Raw genomic sequence first — 22,323 nt, forward strand, 5'->3', positions numbered from 1 at the left:
AGTAATTGCAATGTCTTGTTTTAACACTAGTGTGCTTCAGCACTCTATTAGGGTTATTAGGAAATGACATCTCTGTCTGTTGAGATTTTACCATAAATCCCTGAAGTTATGTGGTGTTTAATCGGGTAACTGTATGTGCAACTCAATAGCATAAGCACAATCATGACTTTTTTATGATTACAAAACGCAAAAATGTTTATCATGAATTCTGATACATTTAACTTTTTTTTTTTTTAGTGAGGCAATTGGGGTTAAGTGACTTGCCCAGGGTCACACAGCTAGTAAGTGTTAAGTGTCTGAGGCCAGATTTGAACCCAGGTACTCCTGACTCCAGGGCTGGTGCTCTATCCACTGTGCCACCTAGCTGCCCCCGATACATTTAACTTTTAAAAATATTTATGTGCAAGACATTAATTTGTCTAAATTTGAATTTCAGAACATAAATTGCATGCCTTGCATATAAACAACATGACATTTGAAAATGACTTAGATATTCATTTCACACTTATTGATCATCAATTCTTTGTTATCAATGTGATTTTTTAAGTTTATATCTATCTCCATAAACATACAACTATCTCCAAACCTTATTTTAGTTTCTACCTGAAGGTTACTCTTCAGTTGTAGATATATTTTCTTTAATAAATCAATAGGATCTCTCAAATGGGATAAACAATTTTTCTACAATAAATCAATATAAATTTTGTCTACAAAATAGTTTGCATGTGAAAATTAGTTTCAAAATGACAGTGTCTACCATGCTTTGCAATGGTCTGTCAGTTTTCATATATGTGAATAAAGATTCAGGTGAGTTCTAACTTCACAATATTAGGCAACTTATTCATTTTAAATTCAATCATCCTGAGTAAATTCAATTTGAATATGGAATTTCAAAATGCTTGTATCAAAACACTTAATGTTACCAGTGTGTAGATGCACTCAAATGATTACTTGCATAATAATGTAATGTTTTACAATTTGTTACTTTAAAATTCTGCTTGTCTTGGCAGTAATTTCCATTCAATCAAAACTGATAAAATATGAAAAATAACACATAAAACTGTACCATGGCTCCCAAGAACTATTTTCTCTGGATTATTTAATCTTTAAACTTCAAGATGCTCCTATTTTTAACCTTTCTAAATATCATCTTAAAGATTCCACTAATAACCCACAGCTTTGCCTTGGCTGACTCAGGTGACCAGAAGCAATTCTGTTCATTTCTATTCATCTGGTGACTCTACTATATGCAGATACTCTCTCTCTCTCTCTCTCTCTCTCTCTCTCTCTCTCTCTTCCCCATCCTTCCTCTCCCGCGGGTGATAAAACAATAAAAAACTAAAATTTCCTCCCCTCAAAGAAATTACATTCTACTGGGCAGACACAGGAAGGAAGGAACGAACGAACGAACGAACGAACGAACGAACAAAAGAAGGAAATAATCATTTAAATTTTTATTATGTGCTAGATGCTCTGATAAGCACTGGCAAATACAGACTCCAAACAAGAAAAAAGCAGGCTGACCTAGGCCCTTTCACGGGGGTATCTAGGTGGCACAGTAGATAGGGCACTGGCCCTGAAGTCAGGAGAACCTGAGTTCAAATCTCACTTCAAACACTTACTAGCTATGTGACCCTGGGCAACTCACAACCCCAATTGCCTTAAAACACCCAGGACCATCTCTAGTCAGATAGATAGATAGATAGATAGATAGATAGATAGATAGATAGATAGATAGATAGATAGATAGATAGATAGATAGATAGATAGATAGATAGATAGATAGATAGATAGATAGATGGATAGATGGATAGATGGATAGATGGATAGATGGATAGATGGATAGATGGATAGATGGATAGATGGATAGATGGATAGATGGATAGATGGATAGATGGATAGATGGATAGATGGATAGATAGATTGATAGACTGATAGATTGATAGATTGATTGATTGATTGATAGATACATTCTCCTCTAGGGTCTGCCATTGAATTATATACTTCAAAAGTATTCCTCCCCTATTGTTAGCCCATTCTGGAACTTCCCTCACCTTCTAAGGCCTCCTAGCCCTAGAAAAGATGCCTCTACAGTAAAATTTAACCCCATTCTGCCAAAGGTACCCTCTAATAATATGTTTCAGAGCAAGTGTCAATCTACATTTGAAGAGGAGATTTCCTCAATAGGAGCCCTCATACCAATTAAAATCAAAATTTCCAAATATGTGGAAATATAAACTATGTAAACATATTTACAGGATTTCTTTTTATTTTACTATTTACCTAAGTTGATGTAGATAAATAGATAAATAGATACACACATACATATACATATATATGTATGTATATATATATATATGCTCAATGATATTACAAATTAGAAAATACATTAATGGTAAGGTATTTTCCCCAAGATTTTAAAAAAGTAGAACAAAATGTTTCTGCTAATCTAAATGTAATACTAAATCTTATGTCTAGTGCTATTTATAATAATTAGGAAATCATTGTATAGTAAGTAATTAATACCCACTGAATACCTAAAATATAGCAAAATGTAGTATTGTAGGTATTTCAGAGAAGGTGATAAAAGTTTATTTCCAACTGCTAAAAATCAATATAATTCATTTTAATGGTGCTTACTTCTGCCATACAAAGAATAAAATATTACAAAATATTACTTTACATGTAACTTATAATATCTGACCTTGCTGCAATTTTATTGAAGTTAATATCTTCCTATACGGATATTTTCTTTGGTTTCCTTACATATACAAATTATATTTATTCAGAATCATATCTGAATACATATATGTGTTGAGATAGCTTAACATATTGTTAAATTTTTAAATTTTTCTTTGGTCCATTAACTCTTTCAGGCAATTTAAATAACATCTATAAATTACTCTGTGAAATATTGGGCACCTAACTTGACAAAGAAAATTAATATATTTCTAAAAAATATTTTATACATCAGTGTTTTTTTTTCTCTCATCAGGATTTCCCTTGGACAAATCTTTAAAAACAAAGTACCAATATAAAATAAAATACAAGATTGTAGTTACACACACACCATTATGATTTAAGTTTTGTTAAAAGGAGAGCAGAGGTTTCACGACTAATTTTCACATCTGCTCTGTTCTATTTTTTATGTTCCTTTTAACTTGTGGCTGGAAAAAAAAAAAACAGTACCTCAGGGATAGCTACAAAATCACAATTTGAAAGGCGGGAGGGACTTCATTGGCCATCTCTTCAAACAAATATTCAAAAGAATCACTATTATAATATATCCGACAAGTTTTTATTTGGCCTCTATATCAAGACCTCCAATGAGAGGGAATTCCCCACCTCTGAAGGCAGACCATTCCATTTTAGGGCAGTCCTTCGTGTTAAGAAGGTATTGCTGGAGCAACTAGATGGTATAGTGGATAGAGCACTGGCCCTGGATTCAAGAGGACTTGAGTTCAAATGCGGCCTTAGACACTTAACACTTACTAGCTGTGTGACCCTGGGCAAGTCACAACCCCAATTGCCTCACCAAAAAAAAAAAAATTATAAAGTTATCCATTATTTATGGAGCAGCTAGATGGCGCAGTGGATAAAGCACTGGCCCTGGATTCAGGAGGACCTGAGTTCAAATCCAGCCTCAGACACTTAACACTTACTAGCTGTGTGACCCTGGGCAAGTCACTTAACCCCAATTGCCTCACACACACACCCCCAAAAAAAAAGAAAAAAAAGAAAGTATTGCTGTTTTTTGTTTGTGTTTTTTAATGACACCAAGCCTACATTGTCCTCTTTTCAACTACAATCCATTGTTGAAGATTTTGCCATTCTGGCCCCAAAATACAAACCTAATCCATTTTCCTTTTCTTTTTTCATGAGGAAGTAATACATATTCTGAAGTATTTTTAAAAATGAGGTATTACTTAACACTGTGTGTAGAACTGGACATAAGGACTACTTTATTTCTGCAAAAAGCAACTTGAGCACATCACGTGGGCCTGAAACTAGATCCATCTTTACTGGGGTTCTCAAGATGGCAGCCATTTAAGCAGTTGACCTATTAATACAGTTGCTGCTTTACTGCTGTAGAAATCAATGCCACTTTCCATGACAAGAAAGCAATAGGTTTTGTGGCAATGAAGATTTCCCTTGTTCAGAAGGAAAACTTTTTCACTGATCTGAATAAAAAAGTTTTGAGTTTAAATGAACTGACCCATATTTAGTTTTCATAATATCAACACCTTTTATTTTTCACATTGATAGGGGGTAGGATATAGTGGACAGAGTTCTTGACTGGGAGTCAGGAAGACTTAGGTTCAAATTCTTTCTCTGACATTTACTAGTTGTATGCCCATAAAGAATTCATTTAACTTCAGTTTCCTTATCTGTAAAATGAGGGTGTTAGAAGCGATGACCTCTCCAGTCTCTTATAGTTCATATTTTTGATATTCCTCTTCTAAATATAACATAACTCTATTACGGATTCTGATATATTTTGAATAATTTATTTTATAGACATTTTCATTTTCCTAATAGCAATATAGTACCTGTCTCAATATTGGACTGATATGGAAAGGAAAAGGAAAGAAATATCTCTAGAGGTCTTATGCCATCCTAAAATAAGTGATTACACTTTTAAAAGAGAAAAGCAACTCTGTTCATGGTATTTTGACTGAAGCCTGAATCAGCATGCATGATTTCACTGTGGAAACATGATATAAGTGGATTTCCTTTGTTGTATGTTTTTAATTTTTGATGACATAAAAATGTATTGCTAAAAATAGACAAACTTTAAAAGAAAAGACTTCATCATGATCATCAGACAAAATTCCTGTAATCTTGAAAAATTTTAAATTCAAAACCAATTTTGTATCTCATCGTCCTTTTTTCATATTTCACTTTTTTGAAGCATGATAATTTTTGTATCTTATTTTAAACAAGCATGCTTTGTACATAAGTCATTTTGGTTTCAATTTTATTTTGCAACAAGTTGTGTTTGTTAATTTTATGAAAATAAGTTTCGTATGTGTTAAAATTGTAAATATCTTACTTTAAAAGATATTTGATTAATTTATTTGATAGCAGAAATATTTTAATTTTGATTAGACTGTTAATACTTTTGTATTTGATTTCATTTCAAATGAATAATGAATGTATCTGAATGTAAATTTATCTTCCTTACATTTGAATTTGCCTCTTGTAATATGTGAATTTTTTTTTTATTTTTGGATGATGCTCATATTTTTATAGTATTACTGTGCAATTAACTTGATGTTAACAGAATATTTGATTTCTTAATCAAGGATTACAAATAAGACTGAGTACTGATATACATATATCTAAAAGTTGTAGTCATAGTAGATGCACAATAAAGCACAGACATGTTTGTGCAAAGATTATAGTCATTTCATCATGCTAGGCAGAGTTTTGTGAAGATATTAAAATTGTGCTTTCCTCACATTGCCATTCATTACAATTTTTACAACCTATACAATAAGGCATGGAATTGTCATCCACTTTATTGAAAGTCTGACCACAGATGCCTCACTCTAGATGGAGAGAGGAGAATTATGGTACAGTAGAAAGGAAGTCCAAGTCAGTCACAACAATCTGGCTTTACCTCTGACATATGCTGGTTGTGTACCTAGACAAATCATTTAATCTCTCAGTGATGGAGGCAACACTTTAAGTTGTTAAAACTATAAATTGTGGTATAGTTGCTGATCTAGATGGGTAAAGAGAATTTCTATGCTGCAAAATTCCCTATAACAATGAAATCATAAGCATGGACAAAAAAAAAAGATTATATGGTAATAAAACTAATTCCCATCAGCTACTTTAAAAATAAATTAATCTAGGGGCAGCTAGGTGGTGCAGTGAATAGAGCACCAGTCCTGGAGTCAGGAGGACCTGAGTTCAAATTTGACCTCAGACACTTAACACTTACTAGCTGTGTGACTCTGGGCAAGTCGCTTAACCCCAATAGCCTCATCAAAAAAGAAAAAAATAATCTTGTTGCATTTTAGCAATATCAGTTGGATTATATTGACATTACTCACATGTAGATTTTATACAAAATGCATAAGAAAAGACATATTGGGGCAGGTAGGTGGAGCAGTGGATAAAGCACTGGCCCTGGATTCAGGAGGACCTGAGTTCAAATCCAGCCTCAGACACTTGACACTTACCAGCTGTGTGGCCCTGGGCAAGCCACTTAATCCTCATTGCCCTGCCCCACCCCCCAAAAAAGACATATTCTAAAGGTTTCTGTTAATTTATATAAAATTGATTTCTTAGTATGGTTGCTAAACCCTGCATTTGAGTAACAATTGGAATAATAATATTTTTTCTTACTTGGGGGGAGGGAAGTAACTTCAAATTTCCTATTCCTTCAAAAGGATGTCTTTGAAAACATTCTTCAGAAAATCATACTTAAAATTCACATTTGGAATCTCTATTCTTTCATTTCACTTTTTGGACTTTGGCTGTTGTACATTAACATCACTTATGGTCTTTTCATTTGATAATTTCATTATCTTATCAAGAGTCTGATATAAAGAAAATCATACTTTGGAAAGTGTTATATAATAATATGGACTTTTGTAAAGGGCCTTTATGCATTATGATGAGGCTATTTATTGATCCAAAGACAGATATGTGAGCACAATACTGAATCATCTATTGAACAGGGTTATAGGGAAGAAGGATTTATACTTTTGTTAGGAATTGGATTTGAACTTTTGCATTCCTTTCCAATCTATAGTTCTGTATTTTTTCAATGCATGGCTTTCCTAAGTCTATACCATTTGCACCTTGATATTTTGCGCACTGGGTTTTGGCTAGTAGCAGACTCCACTGTGCCTTCTTTGCAGTGTCAGCTAAAGAAAAAAGGTAGCTCTCTTTGCCATCAGCTCTCAGATAGTTTAGACTTTGAATTACTGTGGGGTAGATGGGACTTAATTTGGTCAGCCAAAGTACAATGCTAAGACCTAAATCTGGGGCTAGAACTCAGTATGTCTACTGAATCTCTGGTATAATCAGAATGACCTCAGGAACACCAACAATCAAATAGTAGTCAGTTTACTTATGTTAGCTTATTGAGGGTTTGAGTAGTTTAAGGACATCTGATATCATATCAGGGACACTGCTTTAATTTCTCATGAGCTATGTTCTGAGCTACATTATTATCCCAAACAAGATGATTTTTTAGTCATATGTTTTAAAGGTTTCCTGCTTCCTCTTTCTGGAAATAATTTGAAATTAAGATGTTAACTTCTAAGTCTTATCAATCTTCAGCATCTCTACACCTCCCTCATGATAATGATAAGCCCCCAGAGGAGGAAAATGTTAACTAGAATAATTCATTTTACACTGATTTATCCTATCCTGAAACCACCATTCCAAGATTACCTCATCTTATTTAAAAATAAGATCAGTTGATTGGGCTATCAGTATAAGATCCTAGAATGATAAGATTCAAATCAAATTGCCAAGGATATATTAGGAAAATGCTATAGCCCCATATCTGACACATGTTGAGTATGTGTGACCCTAAGCAAGTCATTTAACTTCTCAGCCTATTTTTTGGAAATTCTCTAGGGTTATCATTTGCAATAGCTGTTTATATATTTTTTTTTATAGAGGGAGTTTCTCATATCAGTAAAAATCACAGATCTAGTGCAAAGAAATAAAAATAAAGCTGTATTAATATACACATGTTTATTTGAACTGAACCTATAATGTCACTGAGTACACACGCAGACATATCTATTTAGAGCTAGAAGTGGCCTTATCAGGTCATCTACTACAATGCTCAGATTTACAGATGATGACGCTGAGGGGCTTACACACACCCAAGTTTACTCAAATAACAAGTACTGGTCAAGATTATCAAGATTAGGGTTTTAAACTAGAGAAAAGAAAATTAGCTTCACATTTTCACAAAATCTACTTAATTCTAGAGTGTAAGTAAAATAAATATGAAAGGAGTTTATTCTAATATGTACAAAATAATTTAGGCAAATTCCAGTGTGGACACTTTAACTTTTGGTAGCACAATTTAAAATTAAGCATTAACAGTTTAAAGGTCTTTCACACTTTTCAGGAAGACTAGAAAGGAGATAAGTGCCATTTTCTATTCACTTAAAGCTGTTAAAATAGCATTGTTCTGTGAGAAATAATTATTAATAGCTGATATCTTAGATATTCAGTGCTCTTCCCCTTCTTTCAAAGTCCCTTCCTCTGTCCTCTCCCCTTCCCCACTCCAAGGTCCAGTTCTGGAAAATAAGATTACACTGAATCTCTTCTTTTTGTCAGCCCCATCCAACCTTGCAAGGAATTTAATATAGGGTGGAGAAGCTTCTTGTTCTCTGCTCAGGCTTGGGTGGAGTCAGATTTTTTGGTCTAGATATGAAGGCCTCTTTGTCCAGGGAAGGGTAATTCAGCCCAGCCTTTGAAAAGGGTATGCATTCTTTGAATTGATAGCACCAGGCTGGGGATGGGGTGGTATAGCCTTTCATTTTAATATAGCCTACTTCTAAATTAAGTTAACCAATTCGATTTGATTGATGTTAACCAATTATACTTGATTGCTGCTAAGCAATTAGATGTGATTGCTATTTGATGGGCCACCTACAGTTAGAAGGGTATATAAACTATGAGTACACTGCCATTTTTGTCTTTGGTCAGAAAGAGTTGGCCAATGACCATTCTTTTATCGGTCTTATTAGTAAAATGATTAAATTACCCAGAAACTATGTCTCTCATATTTTTATTCATCACAATTCTTCAAAGCTATATAAGGGATATTATTAGGGTTATTTTTTTTAATTTTTGTTTTAAGAAATATTGCATTAAACTACTGGTAGATTACTAGAATAATAGGAATAAAGAAAATCACCAGGGAAATATACAAAGAGATGGACTGGTTACATGGCAAGGATAAGGGATGAACAAATAGTTGCATTACTACACTAGCCTCCTTTCAATGTCATGAGAAAATGAGGAAGGCCCTCCTGAATGGTGGGTGCATTTTCAGGAGCAAACTCATGGCAGCACATAGATAAGAATGGAACAAGATAGGTAGATATGGATGAGTTGTAATCTGTATTATTGGAGGGAACATCCAAATTGTTGAGATCACAGATCCATTTGAATATTAGTCAATTTGAAACATCACACATTATGGTATATTGAGTTTGTAATAATGATGAACATTTATATGCTACCTTAAAATGTGTAAGTTGCTTTATGTACTTTCCCACCTTTATTGATAATAATGAGCCTTATAGACCACTCTGTGATCGAGACAAAGATATTATTATCCCCATCTTACACATAAGGAAACTCAGCAAGATTAAATGATTTGCTTGTGGTCACATAACTAGTAACAGAGACAGGATTTGAAGCTAGGGCCTTCCTGACTTAAAGTCCAAATCTCTGTGCTTCTAGTAATCCTATCATTGGGGTTCTATCACAACCCTTGAAAAATTATAATTCCTATATTTGAAATTTGTTTACATTTTAATCCATGCTTCAAACACTGAGGCCTATGTGCTGACATATGCCAAAGATGATACTTGGGCTAATCCATCCCTCTCAGTGCTGGGAAATTTGAAACAAGTAGGTGCTCTTTCCTTTTCAGGGTGGCATATATGTCTTCCATGATAGTTTTGCAGCATTCAGCTATACTCTAGGACACAGCATAGAGCAAGTTCTTCAGAACACTGGCACATTACTTTTTAATATAGAATTCTTTTCTTCTTACTGAATGGTTAGAATACCCTGATGTCTCTTGGTCTAAAACATGTAATTACTCAGAAAGAATGGAATTTTAAAAGACAGTTTATTGAGAAGGAAGGTATGTAAAAACATAGAACATTGGCTTAAAAAATACTCAGAAGTCTTCTGTCTCTGAACCAACTATTGTATCTAATTAGTGGCTGCAGGTTGAAAATTCAATAATAGTTTTTCCTTGTTAAGCATTTTAGCTGTCAAGATAATTTTAAACACATTCACATTAAGTTTTAAGATTCTATTAAAAGCTACATTTTTCTGTATTACATAAGAATTTGATTATCCACAATCAAGTGCAGTTTTTAATAGATTATTAAATAAGGGGGATAGGAGAGAAGAAAACAAAATTCTTGCTCTTGTTCCATGAATGAAAATTCAAAATTATATTGAAATCTTAAAAAGCTCAGGTATATTGGTCAAATTGTTTTCTACTTTGGACACTTTGAAATAAACATGATCAGTGTGAAATTTCCTGACAATGTATTACTAATCCATTTGTGCCAATGAAATTTCTGGAATGACCAGTTATGATTTGCTAGTGGTTTCAGAGCATGAATAGATTCACAAATTTTTGATGGAAAAGTTTAATAATCTTCTTTGATCAAAGATTATCAAAATGACCAATGAAATGATTTACTTGAAAGAGAAATTCTGCTTATGGATCTGGGATCCCAATGATCTGGATATCCCTAACAAAAATCAAACTCACATCTTCTTTATGCCTGCCTATCCTATGTAACTTCTGTCCATGTCCTCTCAAATGTATTTGGTGTGGTTGCATGTTTTTTTTGTTTTTTTAACTCATTAAATGAAAATGCCACTAAATTGAAAAACCTCTACTCTCACAATATTTAAGTTTTTTTCAGTATTCATTCTGTTTCCCAAATATGCATATGGATAGGATCAACAATAGCAATTTATATGGGTCTATACCAATGATTTTATCAATTTGGGGAAATTGTAACCATAAAAGTAGGGGTTCTTAACAGTTTTTATTTCCTGAACCTCTAGTTGCCTAGTAAAACCTATGGGCATTTTCTTAAAATGATGTCTTTAAAAGCATAAATAAAGTATAGATGAGTAAAAGTAAGTGAATTATATTCAAATATAATTACATCAAAGTACTAAAAAGGAGAAAAAATATGGACCCCCAAATAGTTTCCTGGGTCAATGAGAATTGAGTGACTTACACATATTTAGTGTTAATACATGTCATTACCAGGACTTGAAATAAAGTTATCTGACCCCCAAGCCAGTCCTTTATCTACAATGTGACAATTGCCTTTCATAAGTTTATAAAGCATAGTTATTTCAAATTCTCCGTCCTTTATGCATCTTTCCCGTTTAATCTTCATTTCTTCCTCTTTAACAAACAAACAAAAAAGATAGTATGCTGTTTTCCCAGTAATTAAGGAGAGACAAGGGGTTTTCAAAATGAATTTGAAGAAAAGTGTGGTTTAGCCCTTTCTTGTTCTGTCAAAATTCTGCCTTTGACAGGTCTTGGTTACTAAAACAGTTTGTTGTCAAAGAATAAGGGAAAAAAGTTTAGGGCTATTTTGAATTTTTTTTAATCATGTTTTTCATTTTTTCTGTTCAGTATATTAAAATGTGGTGTATATCTGTGTAATATCCATGAGTCTACTAACAACTTAACAAATCTGATTATTCGTGCATTTTAATAAAGTGCCATTGTTTTGCCTCTCCATGTTGATTGTCCTTAAGGTAATGGAAGGAGATTTAATCTATTAAACTGATCAGAAATTTAAAAAAAAAGAAATTTAAAAGAAAAAGTTAGCATCTAGTGCTACTGTGTCCCACAGGTTCTTCTACATTGACCCACACTTCCTCCACTGGTGAGTTAGAGGAGCATATTGCGACTGCCACTGATGCTATTGCTGTTGCTAGCACATCTGCAGATGTTACTGCATCCAATGTGACAGCTGTCACCACCCCTAGACTTTCTGAGGAACAGCGAGTGCAAGTGACAAGCCTCAGAAATTCAGGTCTGGACCCCAACACATCCAAGGACGGGCTCTTTCTTCATCAAGCAGATACACAAAGTACAAGGAGAAGACCAAGAAATGCTGAGCAGATAGAAAGAACTAAAGAACATGCAGTTGTTACTCATAGAGGTATTGGATGTTATTTTACTTGTGCCCATTTAGTTATTAGCCAAAACTATGATTTTCTAATCATTCAAATTAGAGAATCAAAATCACAAAAAAAAAGGGCTGAGATGATAAAAGTTAAAGAAAGGGTAGAACCAAGGTGTTATAAAAAAGAAAAGTAGAAAGCTATGGGAAAAACCAAACATTTAATCAGAGATGATCTATCTTATATAGTTAAAGGTGGATAAGAGAGCAAGAGAAAAACAACTTTTAAAAAGTTGATAGCTTCTCATCAAGTTCATTAAGACACAATATTGTGTAATTTTTGTTTATATCCATTGAAGTACTGAAAGAACTAATTGTGAAGAAATATTTCCTAAGTTTAATGTTAAAGCATGTCAACGTGGAGGCTGAGGCTTGCTTACAAATATTTTCAGTGTTGTCATATTTAAAGGCAAGTTTAGTCTCTAGTGCACATGTTTTGACATTACACATTGAGAAATATGTGTCAGAAGTGTCTAACACAGGCATCTGATATTCTTCTGCTACATTAACACTAATTATTCAAAGATTACACCAAAATATTATATAGTTGGGAAATTAATGAATCTGGATCCTGATGGTAGTTTTAACACACATGTGAATTTTCTATTCAAATTTACTCTTCCTTCTACAATATGATAGCATTGAGGAGGAAATCCTTTATTTTGAAGAGATATTGGCCATCATTTGACATTATAAACTATTCATTAAATTTATGATTCATATTTTGGGATCATAAATGCTTGGGCATTTTATTAAAGTTTATATTGTTACTCTAATTCAGCCTTCTTAAATTGATTACATTAAAATAATGGTAAACATTAAAAAACCCTATTTTCATTGTTTCAATAAAATTATCCAAATAATAGAGAAAATTAGAATAGTGCCACACAGAAATATATATGTGTGTATAAAATTACCAATGGATGTATCCAAAAAAGGTTAGTGGAACAAATTTCTAGTCAAGAATGGCTATTCATTTCTGAAATCAAAATTTTATTTGACATTGACTAAGACAAATCTTCAGTTTTAATAAGTCTCTATAATGAAGGATAATGTATAATTTATGCATGTTATATTTGTATGCCATGCATAGATATCATATAAACTATACATTATTTAAAAGCAGTGAGAACTAAGGAAAAATATTTCTACAAGCCCATTGCAAATCATACAGAAATATCTCAGAAGCTCATTTCTATCCATATATGTTCTCAATAACATTTTACTTTCTATCTCCTTTATGAGAAACTTTTTGAAGTGGTCCCATGTTTAGACATTCTAATCTACTTTCCTTTGATTCTTTATTCTGTTTCCAACATGTTTTTTCTTGCCATTCAAATACATAGATATATCAACATTTCAGTTTTTTTCAAAATTACGTAGCTATATGGGTTTGTTTTGTGTCAGAAAGAGATTTTTAATAATGGTAGAGCTCTAGATTTAAACCATGAGGTTTTTTTGTAAGGGGGTGGTATGGGAAAGAGTTTAGATAGTTCTTATTATTTTATGGCAACAGGAAAGCAGAACTGAAACCTCTCCATTTTTACAATGAGATTTTACTTGAGCTATGAAATTGGAGTTGAGGAAGTACAAATGTTTTCTAATATGTAATAACTTCAGGCTACATGGAATAACAGAAGAATAAATTTCGTTGCGACCTGAATTAGCTGCTGTTGGATTAAATCTATATTTGATAAAATCAGGGAATACCATTTAAATTCATGTAGCAAGTGTCATCAGTGGAAAAAAAATAAAGATTGAGAAAAAGGAAAGCTAGGTTTTGTATTATGATTTCAAAAGGTGATTTTAAGAAAGTTGATTCTGAGAAGTTCTAAATAGATAAAAGTGAATATCAATTAAGCATATAGAGTTATCCTCAACATAATTTCTAAGATTACTCAAATTTCTTGTTTAATTATATTCCTTATCACCCCAAACTATGTTAATTCATTCTCTATATTGCAGTTTTTACCTTCTTTCCAAAATTGCATTTCTTATTTGAACTTTCTTAGAGATGACTAGTCTCCAGTCATTTAAAAAGTCACTCTGTACGTATTCCTTGGGATAATTTGGATACATGTAAATTCTTTGAAAAGAAGGCAATTTAAAATTTATTATGATGCTCATTGATAAAAGTGTGAAATGTTTACTGTTGAAGCCACTCAAAATATGAAGTTTTACAAATTAGTTTCCATTTGCCTTCTATAACTGCTCAACAGAAATTTCTGATTGACATAGCTACCATTTATGATTGTACTACAAGATACTAATTTCAAAGGAAATATTTCTATGGATGATTGAATTTAAGAAAAACTCTTCCTATGCCTACTTCTTTCCATGACAAGAAAGCAATAGGTTTTGTGGCAATGAAGATTTCCCTTGTTCAGAAGGAAAACTTTTTCACTTCTTCTTGATAAACATTTAATAAGGGTCCATTATATGTAAAGTATTATGATAGGAATTGGGGATATAAAGTAAAAAAAAAAATGTTTCTACCCTTAAGAATCTTGCATTCTACCCAAAGTAGATCTTTAAAATGTTTAATGCTGTAAAGGCCAGGTTTCTGTCAAAGAAATGACTTAATATACCTTTTTTCCCAATGAAAGGTTAATATAGATAAGAAATTATATCAGTGACTTTTTAACATGCAAGTCCATAATTCAAAATCTATATGATTCTAGGAAGGAAAAAGTTGCTTTTATCTCCATTCACTAAGGGGTTGATTCAAATATCTTCTCAATATAGCTAATATTTGTTGTGGTGCAGTAGATAGAGCTAGGTTTGGAGTCAGGAAGATCTGAATTCAAATGCGGCCTTAGGCCTTTACTATCAATGTGACAACTCATTTAACCTCTGTTTGTCTCAGTTTTTCATCTATAAAATGAGAATAAAAATACCATCTACCTCCCAGGGTTGTTGTGAGAATCATTAAAATAACCATTATAAAACACTTCATACAATTCCTGGCACATATTATGTGCTATATAAATATTAGCTTGTAGTTTTTTTTAATTGAAAAATGCTTTCCATACCCTGGCATAATTCTTAAAGAAGAAAGTATGTTAGATAAGTAAATGTGGATGTAGATCCAGAAACAATTTGAATTGTTTATAATTCAGACTTTAACCTACAGATAGATGTATGGGAATATATATACACAAAGAGAGAAAAATGTGTACATGCATATACATATATATGTATATATTTACATATATGTATCATACCTGTGCTTTCATTGGTATAAATTCTCAGAAAAGGAATTTATCTTACCAATGTGTTCTCTGAAATTTTAGCCTTAAATAGTTACTGGGGGCAGTAGGGAATTAGAGAGATTTTGTAACTTACTGAAGACCTAAAAACCACAAACACCATGGGTAAGAGAGTAGTGAACATAGGTCATTAAAACTCCAAGGACACCTTTCACTCCACAGTGTACCTCATTACCCTCCATAAAAAATAAATATAAATACTTTCAGATCCTATCATCAAAATTCTTTTTTTCTTCAAATGTTTATCTCTATAATTCTCAGTAATATCTCCTATTTTGTTTCATCTCAAGATAGTTCTGGAATTATAGAATAAGAGCAAACATCCCATAACACAAATATTTACAGAGTACCTTCCCTCAAAACAACTTTATGAAATAAGAAGGGCAGTCATTTACTCACATTTTACACATTAGAAAACTAAGGATCAGAAAGTCTAACTGGCCAAGGGATATATGAGCTAATCAGGAAAGGAATCTAGGTCTTCTGACTGAATTGTTTTGATTACTCTACATAACTCTTTATTGGGCTGTATTGCTTCCTAATTGATACTGAGTTGTTAAAAATAAGGGAATGATGATAGATCGCTAAGTGTAAAGTGATATTAAGGATAATCATTTATTTTAGTACTTAACAAAAGTATCTGTTGATGCTGTGGTATATATTATTATTTCTTCAACTATTCTTGATACTAAGACATTAAGTTTTAGGCATAGAACTTGATTTAAAAGATATACAGTCATGTAAAATGATGTTCACAAAGGGAATAATTAATTATTGAGAATAATAATAAGCTCTATAAGACTCTAAATTGCTAAATAATTGTCGTTCTACATTAGAGGGAATTTCTTCAACCAGAGTTCCCAATACCGTTGAAATCATAGGCTTAATTGTACACACACACACACACACACACACACACACATATATATATATATATATATATATATATATATATATATATATATATATATATATATATATATATATATATATACACATATATGTGTATATATATATGTGTGTGTGTGTGTGTATAATGCATACACATATACATACATACATATATGTATATAAAATATATATACATGTATACACACCTACAGTTGATAGGTGATTTAGGTAGATATATAAAGGGAGGAAATGTGCTTATATTATACTGAGTGTGGATAGAGGATAATATCTGTTGTTCAGTCATTTTCTAGTTATTTCTGACTCTTTATGACCATATTTTGGGGTTTTCTTGGCAGAGAATGGAGTGGTTTGTTTCCTTTTCCTTTTCCAGCTCATTTAACAGATGAGGAAACTGAGGCAGACAGGATTAAGTGACTTGCCTAGATTCACACAGTTAATAAATATCTGAGACCAGATTTGAACTCCAGAAGATGTCTTCCTGACTAGAGGCCCAGAACTCTGCCACCCAGCTGCCCAAAGTGTCATATATGTTCATGCAATATCTACTGGAAAACTTGATAATAACCACATAACCAATTCAGATAGTTAGATGACAGATATAGTAATATGTATGAAGGGGGAGAGAGAGACGGAGACAGAGAGAGAAGGAGAGAGATTTGTTTAATGGGAGATTTGTAAACAAAAAATGGATAGAATAGTTAAGAGCAATTTGGATAGTGTGATATTTTAGCACAGGATTTTTGTAAGATTCAATTGAGATAACATATAAAGGGGACATCTAGATGGCACAGTGGATAAAGCACTGGCCCTGTATTCAGGAGGACCTGAGTTCAAATCTGGCCTCAGACACTTGACACTTACTGGCTGTGTGACCCTGGGCAAGTCACTTAACCCTCATTGCCCTGCAAAAAAAAGAAAGAAAAGAAAAAAAGAGATAACATATAAAATTTTTTCCAAACTTTAAATCAACACAGAAATTGCAGCTATTATTCCCATGTTTTTGCTATTTTGTTGAATCATTTTTCAGTCATGTCTAACACTTCATGGTCCCACTTGGGGTTTTTTAGGCAAAGATAATGTAGTGGTTTGCCATTACCTTCCCTAGCTCATTTTTCTGATGAGGAAATTGAGGCAATCAAACATGCCCAAGGTCACATAGTGTCTGAGGCCAGATTTTAATTAAGAAGATGAGTCTTCCTTAGTCTTGGCCTATCCCTCTATCCACTGTGCCATCCCATTCTCTTGTTTAGATGAGGCTTATATTTATAAATAACTAAATGTCTAGCTTCATGGAGGAAAAAATATCCAAAAATGAAACTTCATTTTTCTCTTTACCATATTTTACAAGTACCTAGGTATCATTTTAAAGAATTCCTTAATTATAAACTACCCTGGGGCGGCTAGGTGGCGCAGTGGATAAAGCACCGGCCTTGGATTCAGGAGTACCTGAGTTCAAATCCGGCCTCAGACACTTGACTTACTAGCTGTGTGACCCTGGGCAAGTCACTTAACCCCCATTGCCCAGCAAAAAAAAAAAAAAATTTATAAACTACCCTATTTAACCAACTTTAAATTTGCACATTAACTTCTATACTTTGGAAAAATAGAGACGTATACTTCTTAGAATCCATGGTATAGCCTTGGCATCAAGATGCCCTAGGTTCAATGTCCTAGCGTATTCTTAATCCCTCAGTGTCCCAAGGAAATATATAAAATTATAAATTATAAATTTGTTACTGACCTTTGCTGTGGTAAGAATTTACCATACTACAAATGTTTTGTAGTGATTTAGTGACATCTATAAGGTTAAAAAATCTATACTCTAGTGATAAAAGTCTTTATGACATCTTGGTGACAAAAAATAAATAGAAAGCATCTAATGACCAATGTTTTAATAATAGAATTCTCTAAATTAAAATATATTACATAAGAGATATCATTCTGCTATATCCTGAGGAAGTCTCCTCAGTTTATTAGGACATGCTGGAGCGTTCTTTCTCCTGATAGAACTTTCAGAAATCATGGTCATTTCTCTGAATATGGGGAAATAAGGTAGAATTTTTTGTGGAAAAGTTTCTGTAATTTTAAATTCTGTAATTTTAAAGTTAATTTTTAAAAATCACATCTACTTAAATTGAAATTTAAATAATTCACTTTTGAAGACTACACTATCAGGAGTTTTCATTTATTTTTCAGTAACTGAAGAGGTTTTGATAGCTGTTTTTCACTTAGAAAATGTGGATTTTCTTCTACTAGATTAATTCCTGTATCATAAACTATTTTAATTATAGTTTGAAATAGATATTTTATCCTACATTAGGTATTTATTCAGTGATAAGAAAGTGGTGATTTTTTGCATGCCAAATTTTTGTTATGAATATTTATATCTTCAGTATTGGGTTTTTATATAGTTTGACCTATTTTCTGACATTATATTTAATAGTCAATCATATTAATATAATCTAACAGATTTTTAAAGTTTGAATTTTTGTTTTTTATTAGTATTTCTGATTAGGTGTTTAAAACCTTTTTACATTTTTTATCTTTTGGGAAAAGTTTAATAGTTATTTCATTTTTTATTTATATGTTACTAGAAGCAAAGGAAAACTGAATGTTTCACTTTCACAACAAGATTTTTTTTTCTAAATACAACTTTAGAAATTTTTGCTTGAATTTATTTCCTTATGGAAGATCAGGAAACAAATTAACTTCTCTATAATGTTCATGTTTTCTTAAAAAACTAACGTTCTGGGGCAGCTAGGTGGCACAGTGGATAAAGTACCAGCTCTTGATGCAGGAGGACCTGAGTTCAAATAACAACAATAAATAAATAAATAAATAGATAGATAGATAGATAGATAGATAGATAGATAGATAGATAGATAGATAGATAGATAGATAGATAGATAAACAAACAAATAAATAAATAAAACTAAGATTTTTTGGTGGTTTTTTTTTCATACTATAACAGAATCTCAACATTGGAAGTCTACCTCTATCTTAAAGGGTTGATGTGAGGAAAGGACTTTGTAAATGTTTAAAAACTGTGTAAAGTGGGGTAACTGGGTGGTATAGTGTATAGTGCACCAAATCTGGAGTCAGGAGGACATGAGTTCAAATCTGGCCTCAGACAACAGCTGTGTGGCCTTGGACAAGTCACTTAACCCTGATTGCCTCAACAACAACAACAACAACAACAAAAAAGTGTAAAGAGTTTATTTTGTTTTTATTTTTGTTAGTAACACTAATAAAGTTCACTGGTAGCATATTGATATATTAAAATATTTAAGTCTTTAGGGTTGTTCAACTACTTTCACTATCAAAAGGCAACATAGTGCAATGGATAGAAAGTTAGTCTTGGAGTCAAGAAGAATTGCTTCAAGTCCTACTTTTCACACTTCGTATCTGTGCGACTATAAGCAAGCATTTTAATCATTTGTATGGATCAAGAAAAAGTTTTGCTATCAAGTAAAAATTTAACATGATTAAAATATGCCTCAAAAACCTTTTTGAGATTATTCTTAGTAAGTATTATATACATATCAAATCCAAAATATAATGATCTTAATTCACATTTGTCATTACTGTTAAAAGTTTTTAATAAGCTTTTAAGCTGATAGTGTTGTTGTTGGTGGTGGTGGCATGTATATGTTAGTGTTTGGATGTGCATAAGTAAAAAATTATGCCATCATTTATTGAGCACTTACTATGTACTTAGTGTTATACCTAATGCCTATGGTTAACAGAAATTAAGTATAAGACAAAGGCAATCATAAACTATTAGATTATTTGGCTTTATAAATCTGGTTACCACACATTTTATTTAAATCTTTTGATCATGCAAGAAATATTTTTTCCTATTTTACAAGTAAGGAAACAGTAAATTGTAGAAATGATATAGATTTCTCATAGCTGGTACTAGAATTTGAGTCTATAGACTCCCAGTGTTGTTCTCTTTTCACTATACATACTCTCTTCTATCCTGCCTAAAAAGAATAATTTGAAGTATAAAATAATCACTCACAAAATGTTCATGTTAACCTGTGGACTTGATTTCTTTAGGAAATACAAAGTAAAGGTAGACCAATAATACTAATCCCAGAAGTCTATGTTTCCAAAGTTGTTCGGAATCTAAAAGTGAAATGAAGATATTCTGAATATATTACAAATAAAATATAATCATTAATCGCAAAATTACTATCTATCCATCCCTAAAACACAAAATCTATCCAAAAAATAATATATTTTTTAACATTTACTTAAATAATTTGGCATTTTGTAAAATAGATAACATGGTTTGTGTGTGTTTGTACTGTATGTCTGTGTATATGTTTAGGATAAGCAGTATAAATCAACATGCTGAGCCCATAGTTAAACAAGAGGAAGTGATGCAGATAGACTGTCTTTATTGTCTAGCACATAGTAGAAACTTAATAATGGCACATAGTAGACACAATAAATGCCTATTGGATTGACTTGTTGATTGGATTATAGCATTTTTTAAATGATCTTCAAGTTCTCTTGGAATAACCATCTGATTTTTAAAATTTCAATATTCTAGTGTTATTAGAAGGTGGAGGAGGTAGAAGGCTATGAGTAATGAAATACAATAGTCTCTGACGAATAAACAAGTATTCCTCAGGGGACAGTGGAAAGGTTCACAGTGGGTATACAGGATGTAACATATACTGAATAACAAATGCATATATATAATATATAAAAGTGTATGGGGGGCAGTTAGGTGGCACAGTGGATAAAGCACCGGCCCTGGATTCAGGAGTACCTGAGTTCAAGTCCAGCCTCAGACACTTGACACTTACTAGCTGTGTGACCCTGGGCAAGTCACTTAACCCCCATTGCCCCATAAAAAAAAAGTGTATATGCATATATACATATATGTGTGTGTGTATTTGTATGCCCGTATATGCATATATACATACACATATACACATAGAATATCTCTATATAGATAGACATATTAGATATATAGATTTATACTGTTAGAGTGACTCTATGACTTGCAAATATATTTTAACTCATTATGCACATAACATCCTATTTATTCTGCCAAATGATTTTTAGGCTAAATGCTTCTTAAATTCAAAGACACTGGATTCATTGATGTGGACAGCAAATACTTTACATTGAATATTAATAGATGGCTTTTTTTATTTGATTCGACCAAAATAATTCTACACAGGAAGTTTACATTATGAATTTTCTCATAATGAGACCCATTGGATTAATGAGGTTGGTCATCAGATTCCTATCATGTGTTAACAGGAATGAATATGCTTATAGTATTTCCTGCTTACATAATATACACTGCTGCTATCCCTTTATTACCTATGGCAACATTCATATCAGGGCAGGTAGATGGCACAGTACACAGAGTGCTGGGCCTAGAGTCAGGAAAACCTAAATTAAAATCCATCCTTAAACACTCACTGGCTGTGTGGCCTGGGCAAGTAACTTAACTCTGTTTGCCTCAGTTCCCTCATCTGTAAAATGAGTAGGAGAATTACAAGCCACTCCAGTATTTTTACCAAGAAAACCCCAAATGGGGCCACAGAGTCAGACATGACTGAAATGACCTCCTTCACATCAGAATGTAGTATCCTATCTGAGTGGTTTAAGGGAAAGAAAATTAAACACATCCTTTCAATATGTTACCTTGGTTCATGCTCTTCTCACTCTAATAACTACACTGCTGTAACAGATTCTACAAATCATTGAGTCAAGAAAACAATATTCATTCACTCTAACTATATATATATATATATATATTACAATATGTCTATCTATATAGAGATATAGATACATAGTATAAACTAAAGGTAAAAAAAACAATTACTAAACTCCGATTTTACAATGTAGTATATATGCAGTACCATAGAGTTCTTTCAAAAATACCAATTCCTAAATAAAGCAAGAACAGAACCAAAAGGGAGTTTTCATTAATTTATTTTTTGGGTAAGTTTCTAATAACACTCTAGGGGGAGGCAGTGTGGCCTAATAAGGAGTGTTGACCTTCTGGTAAGGAACCTGGGTTCAAATTCCAACTCTGGCATATATTAGTTGTATAAGTCATATAACTTTTCTGATCCTTGTTTTCCTCATCTGTAAAATGGACATTATTGTGTCCATAATTCTATATTACCGTACAGAGTTGTTATGAGGAGCGACTGAAA

General features: G+C 32.5%; 1 protein-coding gene across 1 annotated transcript in view; it reads left to right on the forward strand.

Moving 5' to 3' along the window:
• Positions 1-22,323, forward strand: part of CSMD3 (CUB and Sushi multiple domains 3) — a 1,584,452-nt gene that overhangs the window by 641,891 nt on the left and 920,238 nt on the right. The window contains 1 exon segment of the mRNA XM_043974157.1: positions 11,619-11,930. Within this exon segment, the coding sequence (XP_043830092.1) occupies positions 11,619-11,930 (312 nt within the window).

This window comes from Dromiciops gliroides, chromosome 1, assembly GCF_019393635.1.
Source record: "Dromiciops gliroides isolate mDroGli1 chromosome 1, mDroGli1.pri, whole genome shotgun sequence".
In the NCBI taxonomy this organism is placed as follows: domain Eukaryota; kingdom Metazoa; phylum Chordata; class Mammalia; order Microbiotheria; family Microbiotheriidae; genus Dromiciops; species Dromiciops gliroides.